The 21,450-nt window shown below is 46.0% G+C and overlaps 1 protein-coding gene across 3 annotated transcripts; it reads left to right on the plus strand.

Moving 5' to 3' along the window:
• The first annotated feature begins 32 nt into the window (after nucleotides 1-32).
• crata (carnitine O-acetyltransferase a) lies at nucleotides 33-16,955 on the plus strand. Of its 3 annotated transcripts, XM_042337164.1 has the most exons (15): nucleotides 55-110; nucleotides 1,433-1,476; nucleotides 4,260-4,538; nucleotides 4,913-5,031; nucleotides 7,180-7,233; nucleotides 8,031-8,193; nucleotides 8,281-8,455; nucleotides 9,910-10,088; nucleotides 10,605-10,705; nucleotides 10,810-10,929; nucleotides 11,353-11,475; nucleotides 12,252-12,387; nucleotides 13,855-13,917; nucleotides 14,671-14,808; nucleotides 15,077-16,955. In XM_042337164.1, the coding sequence occupies exons 2-15, from the start codon at nucleotides 1,456-1,458 to the stop codon at nucleotides 15,290-15,292; spliced, it is 1,887 nt and encodes a 628-aa protein (XP_042193098.1). In that variant the 5' UTR covers nucleotides 55-110; nucleotides 1,433-1,455; the 3' UTR covers nucleotides 15,293-16,955. The 3 variants fall into 3 exon arrangements, with proteins under 3 accessions (XP_042193097.1, XP_042193098.1, XP_007901039.1); XM_042337163.1 differs by lacking the exon at nucleotides 1,433-1,476 and having other exon boundaries at nucleotides 33-110; XM_007902848.2 differs by lacking the exons at nucleotides 55-110; nucleotides 1,433-1,476 and adding an exon at nucleotides 665-789.
• The last annotated feature ends 4,495 nt before the right edge of the window (nucleotides 16,956-21,450 follow it).

Below are 21,450 nucleotides of genomic sequence, written 5' to 3' on the forward strand. Positions count from 1 at the left end.
CACTTGGAGTCGAAGTTGTTCGTCTTTGGCCTTGAAACTTGTTGTGTTTCTCAGAGCAGTTCCCGCCCCGGAGCCCGGAGGCCATGTTGGCTTCAGTGGGACGCGTCCTGGTAAGGCTTTTGTTTAGCCAACCTCTCCCCCTCCTGCCCTCCCTCTCCCCCCCTCCTGCCCTCCCCCCCCCCTCCTGCCCTCCCTCCCTCTCCCCCCCTCCTGCCCTCCTCCCTCTCCCGCCCTCCTGCCCTCCCTCCCTCCCCCCCTCCTGCCCTCCTCCCTCTCCCCCTCCTGCCCTCCTCCCTCTCCCCCCTCCTGCCCTCCCTCTCCCCCCCTCCTGCCCTCCCTTCCCCCCTCCTGCCCTCCCTTCCCCCCTCCTGCCCTCCCTTCCCCCCTCCTGCCCCCCCTCCCCTCCTCCCCCCTCCTGCCCTCCCTCCCCCCCTCCTGCCCTCCCCCTCCCCTCCCTCCCCCCCCTCCTGCCCTCCCCCTCCTGCCCTCCCTCTCCCCCCCCTCCTGCCCTCCCTCTCCCCCCCCTCCTGCCCTCCCTCCCCCCCCCTCCTGCCCTCCCTCTCCCCCCCTCCTGCCCTGTGAATCCAAACCCCAATTAAGTTCGGTCCCGCGCCAGCACCAGGGAAAGCTCAGAGAGATGTGTCAGAGGGCCCGGGGCAACGGGAGGGAGAACCGACTTGAATGCTCAATGGGATGTTTACAACAGTAAACTGCAGGTGCGCAGCGCCATTCCAGTGTAAACACCTCAAAGGGCTTGAAAGGTACCATTGGTGGTGTGTGTGTGTGTTGGTGAGTTGCCCTTTTCAGACTGTTTATATTCTCGTGCCAAGTGGGCCTGGTGACAGCTCTGAAGCGAGCTGACCGCAATGACCTGAGAGGGCGAAAGTCTGGCTGTCCTGGCGGGTTGTTACTTATAATAATAATAATAATCCTTGCATTTGATATAGCGCTTTTCACGTCTTCTAGACGTCCCAAAGCGCTTTTGGTTGTTACTTATGGTTGAACAGTTATTTAGCCATTCTGCCGGTGTTAGTCTGGCCGCCTTGTACTGTTGCGGTGTGGGGAATAGTGGAAGAACCTCGTCCCAAGTAAAGTTGTTTTCACTTAGAGAGGAGACTTTTGTGTGTTTCGTAACACTCCTCCACCTTTTCAGTGCTCCCGGGAGTATCGTGCTCTCGGAAACACATCAGGAAATGTTTCTTGTTTTCCTAATTCCTTCCCCCTTTTTTTCCTTAATAATAATATAACAATACTTATATCACAGCACCTATAATCACATTGTTGAGACGTCTCAAAGCGCTCCACAGATTATACTGTAAAGTGGATTGACTGTATATTTTGTGGGTGAAACACGGCATCCAATTGCGTACAGCAGCGTCCCACGAACAATCGTGGATTTAGTGTCCAAATTATTATTTTTTTCTTATTAAAGGAAACGTGGCCAGATCATCCACAATGACATCGATATTGAAATTGGTAGGTGAGGTGAGCGAGTGGATATTACAGACTGTAATACTGTCATTCTTCTCTCATGAAGGTGTTGATTCATGCTGGGGTAGGGATCCACCCGAACCCTTCAGTTTCCCTTTGTGAACGCATTGTACCCTCTGCTGGGTTTGTGCATTATAACGGACAGCTCGTGGGGATAAGAAAAAATGTAACATAAGATGCGATAGCATTGGAAATGTGGATCAGCTTTTGAAATTTAACACATTTCAATCCAAGGGCTTTGTTAAACAGGAGAACTCCAGCAATGACCTTTGTAAGGCCCCGTGATGTCGTTTGTGATTTGGAGGGTCTCTTTCTCCCACATGGCAGTTCTGTGCCACACAGGTCCCAGGTTCAATCTACGGCTTGGACTGAATTGTTTTTAAACTGAACTCAAGTTATGTTAGGAGAACTACAATTGGGTAGATCCCTAGACTAGAGAGAAGCAGAATTAGGCATTTTTTAAAAGCCTTTTCGCTATCGTCCTCCCGACATGAAAGGCGCTCCATAAATGTAATGTTGTTGTTGTATCCACTACTGTGCGCGCGCACACACACACAATTTCCCACCCACTTACGCGCCCCCCCCCACACCCAAACCCTCCCTCTCCCCCCCCCCCACCCACACACACACATTCACGCCACCAAACACACTCACCAGCCCCCCCCAAAAACAAATTGTGTATGTGTGGGCAATGATTGGGGCAAAGGGCTGCTCACACTCAGACCAAGTTATTTAAAAGTAGAAAATATATTAAGAAATGAGAACAAGAATATAGCGGTCAGTTGAATTCTCCTTGAGCGTTGAATTCCTGCGTTCTGGAGAGCTGAATGTTGTATAAATAGATTTGAGCCAGATAAAGCTCCCTGTGTAACTCAAGTGGGACCAGAAAAGAGCAGCTAAGCCAAGTCAGATCAGTCTTACGTTTCCTCTATCTGTGACCAGCAGCTGTTCGCTCACAGTGACAGCCATACTCCAGTGCAATGCTGGGGATCTGCTACAGTTTTGGAGATGCTTCGAATGAGATGTGTACTATATTGTTGCAGTTGAGATTTTAAACCAAGGTCCCGTCTGCCTGTTTTGGTGGACAGTAAAGATCCCATGGCACTACTTGAAAAGAGAAGGGAATTTCTCCCAGTATCTTGGCCAACAATCCCCCAAGTAAAATTGGTTGCTCACTTCATGACTGTTTGTGGGATTTTGATCAGAACAAATTGCTTGATGTATTCAAGTAGTACACCACACTTTACCGAAAAACTCTGAAATGCTTTAAGATGTTTCGACACAGTAAGGCACTGTATCAAATGCAAGGATGATTATTCTATTGGAACAACCAGGGACTAGAATCTTCCCAAGCTCTCCGAACTATATAAGCCGGGCAGTAAAATCTTGTGTGCTGGTTCTGTTTTGTTTCTGACAGATGTAGAACAAAGGAGGAAAAGAATGATAAGCATATAGCCTTCAATTCATGTGTGGGTCAGTTCAACTGGTCTGGCCTGGGCGGGAATAGAGGGGCATTGCTTTTGGCTTTTATGTAATGTTCGCACTATGGATAGGAAAAAGGAATCCCAGAAGTTATAGTATGCTTACAAGTCCAAACCTCTGGGGAATAATAATAATCCTTGCATTTGATATAGTGCTTTTCATGTCTTCTAGATGTCTCAAAGCGCTTCACAGAATATACTGTAAAGTGAATTGACTGTATATTTGTGGGCGAAACGCATCAATCAGAGGCAGTTGCGGTTGCTAACCATGTGCTTAGACTAACCTCAAATTTCCTCCTCAATTTCTGACTAATAACTCTGACTGGCATGGTAGGGGTTAGTGCCTTTGTGTCCATGCAATGTTACTTAGTTTGTGGCAGAGCTGAGGAGTTTTAAACCATCCAGTATTAATGAAAGCTGCCTTAAGATAAGAATTGAAATTTGGACTTTGGATTATTGACCAGGAAGTGCCTGGATAGCGAGATAGTGAGAAAAGAAAGATGGAAAGAAAGCAGGAGCTCCTCCCCAACAATTGGCAACTCACTAGTAGCTCCCTGTAATTTTACACCCACCAAATCACTGTCTAGATTCTCTCTTCTCCCCTTCCCCGAAATAATAAATTGTCCATATTTGTTTCTGTCATTTTCATCTCTTTGTTCTGTATCCTGGTCCTCTTGCGTCTGTTTGGGTCAATCTCTTCAATCTTCTTGTCTCATCTCAAAATGTACACAGTGTATGACATTCCCTTGTAACCACTTGCAGTCAAATTATGCCAATTGATGTCAGGAGATATTGACCGTGTTACCCATTGTCACTTAAAACAATCGCACTTACTGATAATTGACCAGACCTACCCCCCACCCCCAATACAGCTGTGACACATCACAAGGACGAACGTGGGTTTGAAGGTATTTTGAGGAAGTGATACAATGCAGGTCTGAGGCCATATTGACATTCACTGACCTTTAGTGTGTCACGGCTGGTGTATCCTGTATCTTACAACATTTAGTGGCTCATCAGTCATGTTTGTTGGCCTGCCCAACGGTCATTGTACAAGATGTTACTGGGCAGATTAATGCTCAATGTACAATTTGCTTTGAACTGTTAAAAGCGGTTGAAATATCACACCACTGATTGTCTAGGGGGCAAGTCATCTTGCTCACTTCCTAGTGATCTAAGTGTTGGGTCTCTGCTCTCTTGGTAGAATAATGGAAAGTGACACAAGGGGCTGGACAGGGTGGTTCCTAGGACCTAGTCTGCTACCTGTACCTCTCTGTTTTATTCTAGCTCAAACAAGTCTTGGTGAAGTCAACATGCTTGGTGAGGCCTGTAGCTCCTACCAGGATTCCTGGCAGATACCTCGCTCATCAAAAGGGTCTACCTCCACTGCCAGTGCCGCCTCTCAAACAAACCTTAGCACGCTATCTCCTGGCTTTGGAGCCCATCACGAGCGAAGAGGAGCTGGAAAACACTAGACAGATAGTGGAGGAGTTCAGCAAACCGGGGGGCGCAGGAGAGAGGCTTCAAGCGAGCTTGGAAAGACGAGCGAAGAAGACTGAAAACTGGGTATATTTATGGTTCCTCATTCTTTTTGTTGCAGTGATAAAAGATAAATTTAGTGATTCCACCCCAGAGAGCGCGAGAGATTGTGCCAGCCATTGTCGGGATGTTATTATTATTGTGATACAAGTCTGTGTCACACTGCTATAGACAAGCCAGAGAGAAATAGAGCAGGAATGTGCCTGCACTGAGGGAGGCAAATCCAAAAGAGAGTGCTCTTTGGAGCCACTTACTATCCCTCCAAGTGGGCAGTTTCAGTGCAAGAATGGTAGTGCTCATTGTGTGGGGCAGGGAGTGAGTGGGATGGTCACAGGAGAGAATACTTCCTGCAGCAGAACCATTCTTTGCTCAGATCTTTTTGTTATGCCGTTGCTCCTCAGCTCTCTGACTGGTGGCTGAAGACGGCCTATCTGGATTACAGGCTCCCCGTAGTGATCAGCTCCAGCCCCGGAGTGGTGTTGCCAAAACAAGACTATCATGACCGCCAAGGGCAGCTCAGGTAACTGAAGCCGGTGGCTCCAATCGCACGGTGAGCTCGCGAAAAGGAATACAAAACACAGGAACAGGGGGAGGCCATTCAGCCCATCAAGCCTTAGTCTCAGATCTTGGCAGATGTTTTATTCCCAATACCTCTTTCCCATACCCATTTTTAGCTCCGACACCCTGTCTATCTGTCTGTTAGCATCCCTAATGGTTGCCCCTCTACAGCTTTCTGAAACAGAGCATTGAACATTTTCACGACGTTCTTTGTGAAGAAATGTTTCTCGACTTCTGTTCTAATTGTCTTGATTCTGGTTCGTTCTCATATGAAGGATGAGAGGAAAGAGTCGTCCACTCTGACATGTCAATTCTTCTCATTAGTTTAAATGCCTCACTCAAATCTTATCTCTTAACTTTCTCTGCATCGTAATAATAACGGGCTTCAGGGGTTTTCATGTGATCAAATTCGACACCATTCATTGCCCACGAGGTGGTGCTGTCGTTAACCACTTCAGCCCCGGGTACCACGTTTAGCCTAACAGTGACATGACTGCAAATTTTGCAAATGTTGGAGTAAAGGAGAGTTTATTTAAGTTTTATGTATGTAAATGCTGCCTTTATTGTGTTACAATAGTAATAATAATAATCCTTGCATTTGATATAGCGCCTTATCACGTCTTCGAGACGTCTCAAAGCACTTCACAGAATATACTGTAAAGTGGAGTGACTGTGTATTTTGTGGGCAAAACGCGGCAGCCAATTGCTTGTAACAGTGTCCCACAAACAGTGGTGAATTAAGTGACCAAATTATTATTATTTAAGGGGGAAATTCAATAAATATGAAGTGAAAAAACATTAAATATCAGATGGTACCAACTCCGCTACTGAGAGCTCTCTCTAAACTGATCCCCTTCCCATGCTCTTTCTCCATTGTATCTATGCTGGTTCTCACTCCCTAACTGGAACTCTGTATTCTAATGATGCTATTCATCTGCTCTTCATCTGCCCCCCCCCCCCCCCCCCCATCATCCTATCTGTCTTGGTGTTAGCTACCCCCGACTGGAGCTGTCTGATCCCATTCCCAATGTGCCTGCTCTTTAATATTATCGCTCCAAATTTCATCCAAATACCAGCGCAGCAGTTACACCGTGCTTCACTGGAACGCCGGTCTGTTTAGAACACAGATAGGGTTTACCCGATTGGTTCCCACGCTACAACTGGCCGATTTCCAGGTTATTTGGTTGCCAATCACTCACTTCCTATGTCTTGCTGGCTGTGACATGATGACCCCTAAGTTTGCAATTTAGCGTGGGAACCGGTCGGTGTGCAGGAAGTGAACACATGCAGTGAAATGGGATACAACTTCCTTGTTCTATGGTGGGCTGGGATTGTATGGACCCTCAACTGCTGCATTACTGTGAGGCTGCATTTTACACTATGCAGTCAGCATAAGGGACGCAACTTCTGACTGTATTAAAATATCCTGGGCTGTTTTTTTTTAAAACTCTCTTGTTTCCAGTCCTGCTCTCCACCTCCACAGCACAGCTCTCACAGGGTGACCCCTGTACAGAGTGAGGTTTGTCTTACAGATATTCCCGCTGGCAGAGACCCTAGCCGCTATTTCTGGATACTCCCAGGGCAATTCAGTTCACCTCCAGACCTCATTCATTTTCACGAGAGTATCAGACTCAGACTGCCAGGCTCTATCCAACACAGTGTTCAGCCTGGCTCAGTGGGTAGCGCTCTTGCCTCTTGAGTCAGGAGGTTGTGGCCTTAGGCTCCACATCAGAACTTGGAACTCGTATGGTCTGTTCTGACCCTCCAACGTAGTGCTGCGGGTGTGCTATGTTTTTGGAGGCGTCGTCCTTCGGATGAGACATTAAGCAGAGGTCCCCTCAGGTTCAGGTGGACATTAAAGATCCCATGGCACTATTCGAAGAGAGAATGGAGTTTCTGCCTCCCAGTTTCCTGGCCAACAGACTCCCAAATGAATCGGTCGCTCACTCCATGGCTGTTTGTGGGACATTGCCATGTGCAAATTAGCTGTCAAGTTTTACTGGAGGGTCTTGGATTCTCAAAGTGTATTTGGCAGGTCAAGCTTATTGTCCTTTGGTAAAGATTACAGTCATAGCCCCCCCTCTCTCTCTCTCTCTCTCTCTCTTTGCAGATTTGCTGCCAAGTTGATTTCTGGTGTTCTGAATTTTAAAACCATGATCGACCAGTAAGTACCAAATAACATTCCCTCCTTAGATTTTGCTTCACGTTTTGCTCCAGTCAAACCTGCCTGTGACATTCCTTCTTGTCTGTTGAACTGTGTTACAAAGCCGGGCAATTAAACCTGGGAGGGCTTTGGAGAAGGGTAAGGTGGTCAGCGCAGGAGTTCAGAGCGGAGCACACTGCAGATGGAGGGAAGGAGATCTTGAGAGCAAGTGGGGTGACTGCTTCTGCAGGAAGAAGTGGGTTGGGGAGAAATTGTGCAAAATGTGGGAGAACAGGAGGAAAGCGGGTACTGTATTTTCTAGGCCAGCCTGGACCAACTGACACCTGGCTTGGGCATGATATCCGTCAGGCAAACCGTTTCTAACTTCGGCTCCCTCCCTCCCTCCCAGTGAACAGCCCTGTCATTACAGCAGCTCAATCCACGGGAGGTGGAAATAATGCTGCAGTCTGTCAGGGAGCCTCTTTCAATCTGAGGGAAAGGTAAGCGGGTCTCCTTACAACAGAGTCCTCCCAACCGCCGGCTCCTGCCGCTGCCAAATACTGAGCCATCCCGCTTAGCCAGGAGAGTGGCCGTTCATGCTGCCAGATAGTGAGCTGTGAGGGAAGACTGTCTGGGAAGCCAGTCAATGAAAGCTCAGCTCAAGGATGGTCGAAGATGGTTTTGATCTGAAGGATAGAAGCAGCAGGTTTGAACTCATTGCACCACCATCATCGCTGATTTCTGAGCCCGCATTGCTCGTTCAATGTTGTCGCCCAGATAATGACTGTTCTCTCTCTTGTTTTCTCCCCTCCGCTCAGTGAGACTATTCCTGTTCAGTATATGAACGGGAAGCCACTCTGCATGAACCAGTTTTACCAGGTCCTCTCGTCCTGTCGCATTCCCGGATCTAAACGGGATTCTGTCGTCAACTACTCTAAGACTAAAAAGCCAACGCACATAACAGTGGTGCACAATTTCCAGGTGGGAGCTGTAGGAGTTGTATCTTAGTCTTTCAATACCTTTAATTACCTGTTTTAAGTTGTTGTTTTTCCTCCTGTCCACACTCAGTTCTTTGAGCTTGACGTGTATAACAGTAACGGCAGCCCCCTGACTGTGGACCAGATCTACATTCAGTTAGAGAAGATCTGGAACTCTTCGCTTCAGACTAACAAGGAGCCAATTGGAATCCTTACCACTGGCCACCGAAATACCTGGGCAAAAGCTTACAACACGCTTACTAAAGGTTGGTTATTCAGGCCGTGTACAGCAAATGCCAGGAGCTGTACGTAGATGAGATTCTGACTGTGGCCGAGTTGATAATGGGACAAGTTACAGGGAAACTTCATTTCTGTGTGATCAGTTGGGTAGTGTCATGCCAACTTCATTGTAAGAGCAGAAAAATGGCTGACATCAGTGTCGTGGGGTCACTCCTGATGTCACTGCTTGCGCGTTTACAGTTTGTACACTGAGACTCTCCCCTGTGTGAAGGGCGCTATATAAATGCAAATTATTGTTGTTGATTGTATTCAAGAAGCACCACTTGAAGAGCGCTATAATGGGGTTCCCCTGTGATCCAGTCTGCTTGATCTGCGTGTGTGGCCTTCATCTTCTGTACCATCCGAACTGGTGGCAGGCAGCCTGGTTCAGTTGGTAACACTCTTGCCTCTTGGTCAGAACGTTATGGGTTCAAGACCTTCACCAGGATTTAGGCTCATAATCTCTGCTGGCCAAAGCTCAGCAGTACTAAGGGAAGCCGCAATTTTGTGGCTTTAGTCCTTTGGGTGAAACAAATTTGAAGTCCTGATTGCTGTTCAGGTGAAAGTTAAAGATCTATGTGGATGTTAAAATGTTTTAGATTAATAAATTTATGATTACTATTATTTTTATTATTATTGATCTCCATAACAGGATGCTGGGCTATATTGCTAAATCAGGAGTCATACTCCAGCTCTGGTCAGGCCACACCTTGAATACTGCACACACTTCTGTGTGACATAAGGGGTTTGCCCAGAGTGCAGCACAGAGGAGAGCAACAAGGATGATTCCCATTGCTAGAGGAATAAGCTATGAGCATTGATTAGACAAGCCAGTGCTCTTCAGGCTTGTGAGAAGAACAATTAGAAGGGACCTCAGAGAGGTGTGTACAATTTTAAATGGGAATGGAACAATACTTTAGGATGTAACAAGACAGTAGAACAAATGGTCATATTTTTGAGTTGTAAAGGTGCAATTTCAGGACAGAGACCAGGGAGCGTTAATTTACCCAGAGCTAATCAACGACTGAACCAGGTTACCAAGGAAGCCATTTTTAAATGGACTAAAACACAGTTGATTAAAACAACGTTTGATGCAATGATAGGCAGCTGGTGGAGGGAGAACAGTAGAGTGGAGGTTCTGGAAGGATAAGATCGGGTGGGCTTTCTTCATCCAGACCAATGTTGTGATCTTGCATTAACCTCAGCAGTGAGTGGATGGTTGGTTGGTGGTTGGTTTACAATCAGCTGAGTTTAGGTATTGATATTGACCACAGTGAAGTGCTTGGGTGGATTTGACTTGTAGAAGGTTTATTGTGAGGCGATGACATCATGTTGAATTAATTGAACAGTGATCCTCTGTCCCAGTTATACACAGCTATTCACAAGTTCTATATTGAGACTGAGACTCTTAGATTGTGCCAATGCTTTATTCCTGCCACAGATAAGGTTAACAAGGAGTCTGTGAAGCGTATACAGAGGAGTATCTTCACGGTGTGTCTGGATGCCCCAGTGCCCAAGGTATCCGATGAGCTGTACCTGAGCCACGTGGCAGGTCAGATGCTTCACGGTGGAGGCAGCCGATGGAACAGTGGCAACAGATGGTTCGACAAAACCCTACAGGTACTACGGGGAGCGCTAAGGCGACTGGTGCTGTCCTTCAGATAAGATGTTGACCCCCGGGCCTTGTCTGCTTGTTCAGGATGGTCTGCTGCCTTGTGTCCACTTGATCACAGCTCTGTCCCATCTGCTTCTGTTCGTCCCTCGTTCCCCTCTGCTCCACCATCGGAGGTTGTGCCTTCAGCCACTGCGCCCAGAACTCTCTCCCTCAATCCCTCCGCCTTGCCCCCTCTCTCTCCCCCACTTTCAGGACCTGCCTAAAAAAGACCTTCCTTTTTCTTCATGCTTACGGTTACCTCCCTCTTCCCCTGTCTTGGGGTCAGAATCCACCACTGTCAAAGGGATGCCTCCCTGCGAGAAGGATGCTATATAAATGCAAGTTGTTGTTTTTGTTGATGTGAGTGAGTGATTGAAGCAAACTTGAAAATAACCTCTGTGGTTTTAGATACAGCACTAAACCTCTTCTAACTTGCTAAACTTTGCATTTGACTTGATGTAATGTTGGTTTTGTTTCTGCAGTTTATTATTGGTGAAGACGGCTCCTGTGGCCTGGTTTACGAACACTCTCCAGCCGAAGGACCGCCGATTGTCACTATGTTGGACCATGTGGTTGAGTATTGGTAAGGGCGTGGGTTCACACACGAGCACGTTACACTGAATCAGGAAGAATCGACCTGCGATAAGGAGAACTGACCATAGACTGAAAACATTCCTTCTGTTTCAGCAAGACCTCCGAGATGGTTCGATCACCAATGATTCCGTTGTCGATGCCAGAAAAGTTACGTTTCAACATCACGCCAGAGATCAAGATGGACATTGAGAAAGCAAAGCAGCACCTCAACATGTGAGAACCTTCTGTCGTCATCTCCCTTCCCCTCCAGCTGGAACTGAAGACCCATAAACACAAGGCACAATACAAGTGTCAGACTACCAGGTAGTGGGTAGATAACCTAACAAGCTTACACATGATATTCGGGTGTTCCATCTATGGATGCTGGATCCATTCACATCTTCAAGGCTGAGAAGGATAGATATTTGTTAGGTCAGGGTATTAATTGATACGGGACAAGGACAGGAAATTGCACTTGAGGTACAGGTACCACGCACCATGATTAAATAACCCATTGCTGAATGGCATCCCACTTGAGTGAGTTCCCAGGGATTTGCTGCTGTCTGTTGCACTGCACTCAAAAATGGGTGAAAGAAAATTGGCAAAGGGGAGGGAATAACTTGTATTCTGTGTTACCCACCTGTCTGTGTTCACTAGGATGGTGCGTGACATGGACATCAAATGCTTCACCTTTCAGCGATTTGGAAAAAATTTCCCAAAGTCACAGAACATCAGCCCGGACGCCTTCATCCAGATAGCACTGCAGTTAGCCTATTACAGGTATAACTATTGTCACTTTACATTACATTTACATTAAATGGCCTTCAGCCTTTCTGCCCCCACCCTTGGAACTCCATCCCACAGTTCCTTTGCCTCCTTCAAAGCCTGTCTCAAGACATTCCTTTTCAACTACGCCTTCGGTCACCTGCTAACCCTGTCTTCCCTGTCCCCCACCCCTCCTGATTCCAATCTTCAGCTCGGGTACAAACCATTCACTGTCCAGTCCCTTGGAAAGTTCTCCTGATGTGAAAGTGACTGTGTAAATGTAATTTGTTTTTATTGTTTACATCCTTTACTGGTTTGCTTCTCAACTCTAACCCAACATTCCTGAGCTGTTAGAACTGGGGCTGTGGGGCTCCTTAAAAAAATAAATAATGTGTTTCCAGTCTCTTTTTGCTGTTTGATGAGAGCATCACTGGATGAGAGCTAACTTTCTTCAGTTGTATGTCAACACGAAAGGCCCTCCTGATTGGCTCCACACCTCAGGTGCTGACACCATCATCCATGGTTGCAAGCTCCACCTTGCTAAGCCAGTCCATAACCTTGGCGTCTTGTTTGACCCTCAACTATCCTTTCTACCCCACATCCATGCCATGCATTGTCCCTTCTTCTTCGACCATGCTTTCGATCTCACTGCTTCCCCCCCGCCTTCCACCCTCCCCGATCCCGACCCCCAGCTCAGGTCCGAAGCACTGACTGTCCAGCATCTTGGAACGTCCTCCCGAGTGAAAGGCGCTATATAAATGTGATTTTGTTATTGTTTGTGTCTCCATCAGGATCTATAGCCAAGTGTGCTCCACATACGAGAGTGCCTCCCTGAGGATGTTCCATTTCGGCCGCACAGACACCATCCGCTCAGCCTCTGTCAGCTCTTCGGCCTTCGTCCAGGCTATGGACGACACACAACATCAGGTGGTGACACAGTTCTGAATCTCACTTTTTCCCATGTCTTTTGGGGGTAATTAATGTTGGTTGGCATTCACTGGGAAACATCTGGTATTTATTTAATATTTTAACTTTCATCTTTGGGGTTGAGTGGTATTAAGTGTTGCCCAGGCCCCTTTCACACTGTGGTCAAATCTGCCCTGGACCATCAGGTTAGCATTGGTCTCACTCTCTGATGGAGGACCACTGAGCTCCACCAAACAATAACTGCACCAAACCACATTATCCCTCTTCGACTCTTCAGAACTCCTGTAACGTGTGCCAAGCCTTCCAACAACAACTTGCATTTATATAGCGCCCTTCATGCAGGGTAATGTCTCAGAGCCTGACTCTGAGCCGGTGGGAGGGTGGGTGGGGGGAAGTGTCTGTATGGTGGTCGAAGAGGAAGGTTTTCAGGCAGGGCTTGATAAAGAGGATAGAGGGGGAGCAAGCCAGAGGGATTGAGGGAGAGAGTTCCAGAGTTTCGAGGTGTAGTGGCTGAAAGCCCAACCTGCGATGGTGGGGCGGAGGGTGCGAGGGACGAGCAGGAGGCCGGTGCCAGTCGAGCGAAGGCGCCAGATGGTGGATTGGGAAGTGAGGAGGTTGGAGAGGTAGGGAGGTGCCAGGGAGTGAATGGATTTGAACACAAGTGTGAGGATCTTGAAGTCGATCCGTTCGGTGATGGGAAGCCAGTGGAGCCTGGGCCAGAATTGGTGAGATGTGGGTACGAAGTTTGGTCCGGGTCAGTATGTGGGCGGCAGAGTTCTGAACGAGCTGGATCTTTTGAATGGTGGAGCTGGGGAAACCGGCGAGGAGTGCGTTGGAGTAATCCAAGCGGGAGGTGACAAACGCATGCACAAGGGTTTCAGCTGCATTTGGAGTAAAGTAAGGTCGGGGGCGGGCAATGTGGCAGAGGTGGAAGAAAGCGGTCCTGGTCAGGGACCGAATGTGGGGGGGGGGGAGAAGTACAGCTGGGGGTCGAACCGGACGCCTAGATTGCACACTAGTTCGGTGAGAGAGAACCCAGGGAGGTTGAGGAGTTTAGATCCGCAGGAGTGAAGGCGTTGATGGGAGCCAAGGAGTATGCCCCTGTCAACGTCTTCCAAAGGATATTTGACAAAGTACCACATTGAAAGATTCCTTCACAAACTGATGTCACTGGGAATCGAGGGGCATGGATTCATAATTAACCGAAGGTTCATTATGAAAACAAATTGGTAAGAATGGGGCGTCTCAGAGTTGGAAACCGAGACCTTCCTGTTTCTTCTATCTGAAACCTTGATTGCCAGACTCAAATGAATGATAATTAACCCTATATGTGACACTAATGGGGTGATATCCTTGAAAGATAAGACCAAAGGGCCTTTACCTAAGCAGCTTGTGATTATTTTTGGATCAGTTGATTATTTCACTTTGTAGTTAATAACTTTGAAATCATTTCACTCCCATGTTTAGAACCAAGAGAAGGAGACCTTACTGAGAGCGGCTGTTGAGGGTCACAAAGCCTACACGAACATGGTAAGGAAGTTCGATTTTTTTTTTCTTCTTCTCCTTCCCCCCCCTAGCCACCCCTCTCCCTGCCCACCACTCAGTGGCAGTCATACACTGAAGCTTCACCTAATCTGGTGTGCTCGGGGATATTTGCCAATCACTGTCTGGAGATGGGAAATGTTTGGTAAATCTTTACTGGGCTGCACATGTACCTGAGTAAATCTGGCGCTGGCATTTCTGGTCTGGGGAGTGTGTGCCTTTAAGTCACTACTGGGCTAAAAACAGCAACTTCTTAGTTCTATTGCTATAAACATCATAATTAATAATACTTGCATTTCTCATTGCAAGAGTCCTATAGTGTAGTGGCTAGTGCGCTCACCTGGCAACGACAGCACCCGGGTTCGATTCCCGGGCAGCATGAAACCTTAGGCAAGTTTCTTTACTCCACACGCCTCTGTTTGCCTACCAGTAAGTAGGAACTCGATTGTAAGTCTATTGGTGGATCACTTTCTGGTGGTAATAATCCCTCCAACAACGTGATAAGGCTCCATATCAAATGCAAGGATTATTATTTGACATAGCGCCTTATAACATCATCAAAGTGCTTCACAGGTTATATTGGAAGAGTCGTGTGTCTGTGTATTTGAATTTGAAGTAGTCTTGACTATATCCCACCACACAAAGTGCCCATAATTCAACAAAGTAGCAGAGTGCAATGAATCACGGAGAAGTTTGGGATCTGCGCAATGTTGAGCTTCAGTTTGCTCTTACTGCTTCCAGGCAATAAATGGCCAAGCGATCGACAGACACCTGCTGGGCCTGAAGCTTCTCGCTATAGAAGATCTGGTCCGAGTGCCTGAGATTTTCATGGATACATCCTACGCCATCGCTTTCCACTTTAATTTATCAACCAGTCAGGTAAGGCTTTCATTTGCCTCCTGATCATTGTGAGCACATGGTGATGAGAGTCAGGCGGCAGATTTTCATCCACCAGTGCTCAAGTTCCAAATCTCACCCAGTGTCAGGTTGGCTATTTTCCAACAAGGAGTGCGTGCTTGGGGACAGCAGCCTCTCTTCCTGCCCCCTCCCACCCACCCACCCACCCCTGACCTGGCAGCTGGGAGAGGCTGCCTTGTGGACTTTGGATTGCCAGCCTCAGACGTTTGTCATTGTTCTGTCCGTTCAGGTACCCGCTAAGACCAACTGCCTAATGTGCTTCGGTCCAACGGTGCCCGACGGTTACGGAGTCTGCTACAACCCCCTGGAGCAGCACATCAACTTCTCCGTATCAGCCTTCAATAGCTGCGCTGAGACCAACGCCGCCAAGTTAGCTCACTACCTGGAAAGTGCTTTAGTGGATATGAGAGACCTGCTGCTGCAGACCCCCAAGGCAAAGCTCTGAGTCGTGCTGTACCTGGGGATGACAGGATTAGCGTGCAGCACAGGCAGCTGATGAAATTTCAGCCATGTTTGGAGTATTGTTTGCTCTCTTTTGATTAACACTGTAAACACAGCCTTTTTATATCGGTGGGGGTGGTTGAAGAAGAATTGTAGCTGTTCAGCTGCCTGTAGAGCACAGCATTGCTAGGATTACAACTACTTTTTTTTAAAAAAAGAAACTTTGTGTGTTTAGTTTTTTCTAACGCCTTGGGACATCCTCCTGACGTTAAAGGCACTATATAAATGCAATTTGTTGTTGTAAATCATAAAATAAAAGCTAATGTGCGAGGGGAGAAGGCTGATGTAGGGGGAGGGAAACCAATGTGCCAGGAGGTGATTTAATTCAGCGTTTTGATTTTGCTAGGTTTGGACTAGTTAGCCAAGGAGACTGAAGAATCAAATCAAAGGTATGTTAATGTAATGTACGGCGTAAATCATGCTGTCACTGTCTCCAAACCAGTGGCACATTTCACAGGCAGCCATCTGTCTGTGATGGCAGGAAGATAACAGTCAATGACCATTATCAGCTGCTCCTGCAGATAGGTGGGCTCAAGGTATTTTGTATTATTATTATTTAGAAACCGCTTAAGCCTCTATATTTTACAGTTATTCTATAGGATAATCTATTATATGAACACTAGTAATTGTAATCTGTTGAGCGTGCTCCACTGTACCAAAGCTCTTTATTTTACACATTTCCCTCTAATCCTATTTTCCCATCTTTTCTTCATCTTGCTTAATGGCATTGCTTCTCAGGTGTCCAGCTTTGCTTGTTCACTCATTTTATTCTGTATCTACAGCCTTCTGTTGAATTGTACCTTCTCACAACCCTTTGTAGGAAGGGATGTTTTCTGGACTCACTTAAATTCTAGATTCGCTTTGCAGAATGCAGGTTAGACTGTAGCCCTGAGGAGTGAATCTGTGGCTCAATAAGTAAAGTATTTGGTTCCGTATCGACTCCCATAAATACAGAGGGAGAAGGAAATGTACAGTATTAACAGAAAGGAGGTTAATATTCACACGTTACCCCAAGCATCCGTGCCTTTTAGTTTAAGTAATGTTTCAGGGATGAGTAACAACAAAATAATTTGCTTTGGGACAAATATTTTCTGCTTACTCACTTCATCGTTGAGATGATAGCAACTGCCTGTATCTCTCCCGAGAGAGCAATGCTTAGTATCTCTGGGATATTATATTAAAGTACAGTATATTTTCTCCCTCAGTGTCCCTTCATCCAGGTTAGTGGTTTGGAGCTACAATTGGTTATACCGCCCTTGAGTTGAGGGGAAAATCAGCCACAGTTTGCGCTCCTAATCATGATTCAGAAATAAGGACACTTGGCAAGTTCCTGCCAATGCCTATGAAACCACCCTCGTAAAAGGAATCAAATGCCTTGATAGAGAACAATAATTTTCTTGGCTCCTCTCCCTTCTCTTTCCCACCCCCAGCAAGGATTCTTTTTTAGTTGTAAGATGTCAGAGTAACATATGTTGCATCAGACACTGTGCAGCGTTTGATTGTACTGTGATGTATTAAGTGTATTTTATACATCATATGGTGGTTTGAATATTGTAACCGAAGGTTTACTGTAAATATTTCAAAATGGTATTAAAATTCTTAATATATGGCGTTGCAATAATGTGCAGTTTTTGTAAATTGTAATACTACACTTTCTGGATGTAAATCTTTCTCAACCCAGGATTAAAGAAAGTTCAGGAAAAGTTGACACTGAAGAGGCTGGATTTTTGACCTCACTTTTGGATTATTGGGACGATTATTATTCTCTCGTCCCCAATCCCGTCCATTACAGTGCACTCAAGAGATGCTGTGACCACCAGGGGTCTGCCTTCTGCTTGTGCAAATTCCCAAGGGACAGAGATTGAAAAGTAGTTTTAATCGGGGATGGAAGAGAGAGTGCATACAAATCCCTCTCCATGTTACAGTGTACTGATCACCTCTACTTCAACACGTAGCTCAACATCTGTTTAAAGATATCTTAAGATCACACTGTAGGACTAGAAGCGAAATCAGACACCGCAAGGAAACAGAAAGACAAGCAAGCAGTATATTTCCGATAAAATACAATATACAATTTAGAACATTGATGCACGCTTCCCCTTGTTACAGAGACTGGTCCTGTTTGGTCGGTCGGTGTTGCAAATGGTTTCAACCCGTCCAAGAAAATCAAAGATCACATTTCAGTTTCAACACAAGAGCCGGAGATGTGGTGGTGGGTGATGCTCACCCTCGCTCCGGGAAGGAATAACTGCACAGCTCACCTGGGCCCTGTGACATGTTTTTTAAAAATAAAGTCAACTAAGATACTGCCCCCTAACCCCCAACATCTAAAAGGCCAAGATATGTCACTGATGCTCCATAGCAGGTTGAAGCACCGTTGACTTGCTCCTCGAGGGGGAAGCGATGAAAATGCTGGAGAAGGGTTGACATCGTCACTTAGGACATTCAGTATCAAGTATTTTACGGTCAGCTACAGCATGGTGGATGCAGACCAAATGCCATTAACTCTACCCCAATGTGCATTTCTTGCCACAAACCGTGATTGAAATTAGCTTTCTTGGTGAGTGAGAATGAATGCTCAGGAGTTGGCTGGGACAGAGCAGTACAGTATAACCCACCCTGTCACATGTCCAAAAGCAATACCTCCTCAACCCAGCAAAAGGGTTTGGCTAAGACGCAGTCTGTAAGATGACCCAAACTGTACCTATTTAATGCATCAGTTACAAGTCAGTCTCCCCTCCCACCTTCATTTAAAAAAAATTCTGATTGGGTTTTTGCTCAAGACTATTCAAGTGTCTTTGTGAATCTGAGCATCAATCAGATTTCCCTGCCTGGTCGGTGGGTGCTAGAGTACGTTGGTTATAGGATATATAAGGCGCATGCAGTCTCCTGTTCAGCTTAACACAAACACCACCCAAACTGCTAGTAAATCTCCCCTTACATCCTACGCTTAACTAGTCTCAATTTAGGCAGAAGGGTTTGCCAGCTCCAGTTGTGGTTTAAACAGCAGTGTTGAAGTGAATACCAAATGCCGTGCCCTAAGGTCCCTCCACTCAGATTGTTTGCCCCGCATTCATGAAGCGGGCAGGGAAGCTGAGGAAACCAATATACCTCGGGGCTGAATGAATGATTGGCCGATGGTGGGAAGAAAATAGTTGGAAATTCTGCTCGTGGAAGACAACATTGCTGGTTCGGACAGTTAACACATTAATCAGTCACGTGTGGGTGTGGAGGCAAAGAAATTCTTGTGGAAATCATGTATTAATTAATTAAAGAGCAGGGAACTGACCTCAAACCCACAAATAAGCGGTTACAAGCCTCACTTAGCTTCCCTTTGCAGTTTTCATTGTGTTAAGACAGGCCTGGGTCTCCGCACAAGCTCTCTAGCCTCTGAGCCGGGAGGAGGAGAGGGAAATGAAACACAATCAGACATATCTATACCATGAAACATTTCAAAACACTTCTCTTAGGTAAGTGAGATGGCACAACCCCTGTGCCAGCCAGTCGCTGTGTCCCTGCCCTGCCCCGCCACTTACATTTGTTATCAATCAGATGGCAAGTTTACAGACAGCACTAAACAACATAAAGGTACTGGCACCATAAGGCAGTCACAAGGTGAACATTACAGAGGACATAAAAGCAGTCTACAAAACTGTGCTACATCTAGAGGAAGCACTGTTCAAAATAGCCCTTCATTATGTACCTGAATAGCAATTAATTTAATTTTAAATACAAATTAAAAAAACATTTATGCAAACTTTTTTTGGATTTTTTTTTACACACACCTCACCAGACTGCGTGGGGAGTCAAATTTCTGTCAAGTTTATTCAACCAGACGGACCACACACACACACACACATATATATAGTGTCCTGGATATTAGTCACTCCAAGCCAAATGTTCATAAAACAGGAAGTCAGTGCTGCTCTGAAATTAGACATCTTGTACAATTGGTTGCAGAAAAATCGTGTTTTTTTAAAAAAAACAGGTGCAGTTGTATTTTGTGAATTGGGCTTTGTGGTGGAGCTCGTGGGATGATGCTAAACATGTTAAGACAACCGATTCTACAACTAGAAATCTCCCCAAGGAATCTGCTTCTACCCCAGCCAGACTGCACAGGCAGCCTCGTGTCAGAGAAACTAAAAAGCAGAGCAGCAAAGTCTCTTGCTAACACACACAATATCAACTGACAGTAACTCTCAGCTAGCTCCCAAAACCAGCTCTACACTTTGTAAAATGCATATCGTGACCAGCGAGTGATAGAAAATAAACCTGAGTAGCACTGGGGGAGTAACATGATGATTCTGTGTTACATCAGTTACACAAATGAGTGTCCGTCCAATGGTCAGTCGGCAACCTGTCTTCGGGTTTTGTACACTTCCACACTATGAAGTAGTTTTTCTTCCAGTTAATCACCATTTTTGAGTCCACTTGCTGATTTAAGTGTGGAGTCATACATGGCTAATGTATTTGTTTAATACCTAGCGGCTGCCAGTTAGTCACAGTGGTGAGTAAAGAGGTTAATGACCACTCATGGGAACCATCAACATCAAGAGTATTGCACTGACATGAAACTGCAAGTTGTTACAGATACCAATAACTCACTCGCCTCCGAGTCGGAAAGTTGTGGTTACAAGCCCCACATCAGGACTTTTGAGGACATAGTGTAGGCTGACATTCCAGTGTAGTGCTGAGAAACCCTGCATTGTCAGAAGGGCTGTCCTTCAAGTGAGACGTTAAACCAAGGACTCATCTGCTCGTACAAGTGGATGTTAAAGATCCCATTGCACTAGTTGAATAGAGAAGGGAATTTCTTTCTCCCAGTGTCCTGGCTGACAAATCTCAGATAAAATTGGTTGCTCACTTCATGGCTGAATGTGGGCCATTGCTGTGCACAAATTGGATGCTGCAATTGCCTACAAAATATCCAGTCACTTCACTTTATAGTATATTCTGTGAAGCGCTTCTGAGTGTTTTGACAATGTGATAAACTGCTGTATAAAAAGCAAGGACTGTAACTAAAGTTCTCACACAAAAGACGAACACAATCAATGCTCTTTTACCATTTCACTTACTCTTCATGCGTGCAGACACCTGATCAATCCAGGCTGCAGACAAAAATCTTCATCCCATAGGTCAGTTAAATGGGTGAACACTACAATTAATTAATCAGAATTAAAAGCTTCCGCCAATATTGCACCCCATCACTGCACATAAATCACTACATTCTGATAATCTCACTGAGAAAGAAACATAGCTTGTCATAGCACAGGCTCGAATATATAGAGCTCAAACCTGCAGTGTGCAGTGAGGGCAGGATCACTTTGAGCTCTCTAGATTTGAGGCGATGTTATGACACAGATCTTTTGGCTCATCGCTTCCCAAGAGCAATCTGCGGTGACACAGACTCTTCCAATAACTCAATCTCCTGAGCTGATAAATCACAGCAAAACCCAAGACAACCCAATCAAATCCCTCACCTATAAAGGGCTTTTTGACATTATAGGCACTGTGTCAAAAGGAAGGTTTATTACTGCTCAATTAAAACCCGGTCAGAAACTCCTGCTCTCAAAATAACAAGGGGTCTCACGCACCTCTCGTGTGAAAGGATAAAGCCGGCATGTGAGGTCAAAGCCGGTCAGTGTTCCGTCACACTCTGCTCAGTCTGATCAGCAGAAATACAGTGCTAACTCACACAAGTCATTTGTAGACTGTCATGGGGGGGAAGAGAGACAGAACTCTACTGACTATCTTTGCAGCTCCAGAATATACTGTACATTTTGTAGTGTTAAATCTTAGTATTTATGTTCACCTCCGTGCAAGCCACTAAGCCCCGATGAATGGAAAAATAAATCAAATGCAGAATGCTTTTAAATACACAAAACCCACCACCACAAGAACCTCTCCAGTGTGAGCAGCCTCACACAGACCTCTGCTCACTGCATCACAAGCACAGCCTTCGATTGGATTGAAAACTCAAGTGTTAATAAATATGTTATCATCGCATCTGGGCTGAGAAGTAGGTCAACGGATTAATTAGCAAACACGATGTTGTCAGCGGCCAAGAGCTGGAGACTTCCCGGCAATCTATCACCGTATCAA

Source organism: Callorhinchus milii, unplaced genomic scaffold (genome assembly GCF_018977255.1).
Source record: "Callorhinchus milii isolate IMCB2004 unplaced genomic scaffold, IMCB_Cmil_1.0 Scaffold8, whole genome shotgun sequence".
In the NCBI taxonomy this organism is placed as follows: domain Eukaryota; kingdom Metazoa; phylum Chordata; class Chondrichthyes; order Chimaeriformes; family Callorhinchidae; genus Callorhinchus; species Callorhinchus milii.

Coding starts and splice junctions, on each gene's coding strand:
- crata (XM_007902848.2), top strand. CDS start 682: ATGCTCAATGGGATGTTTACAACAGTAAACTGCAGGTGCGCAGCGCCA. Junction 790..4,259: donor GGTGGTGTGTGTGTGTGTTG/GTGAGTTGCCCT, acceptor GTTTTATTCTAG/CTCAAACAAGTCTTGGTGAA. Junction 10,706..10,809: donor GACCATGTGGTTGAGTATTG/GTAAGGGCGTGG, acceptor CTTCTGTTTCAG/CAAGACCTCCGAGATGGTTC.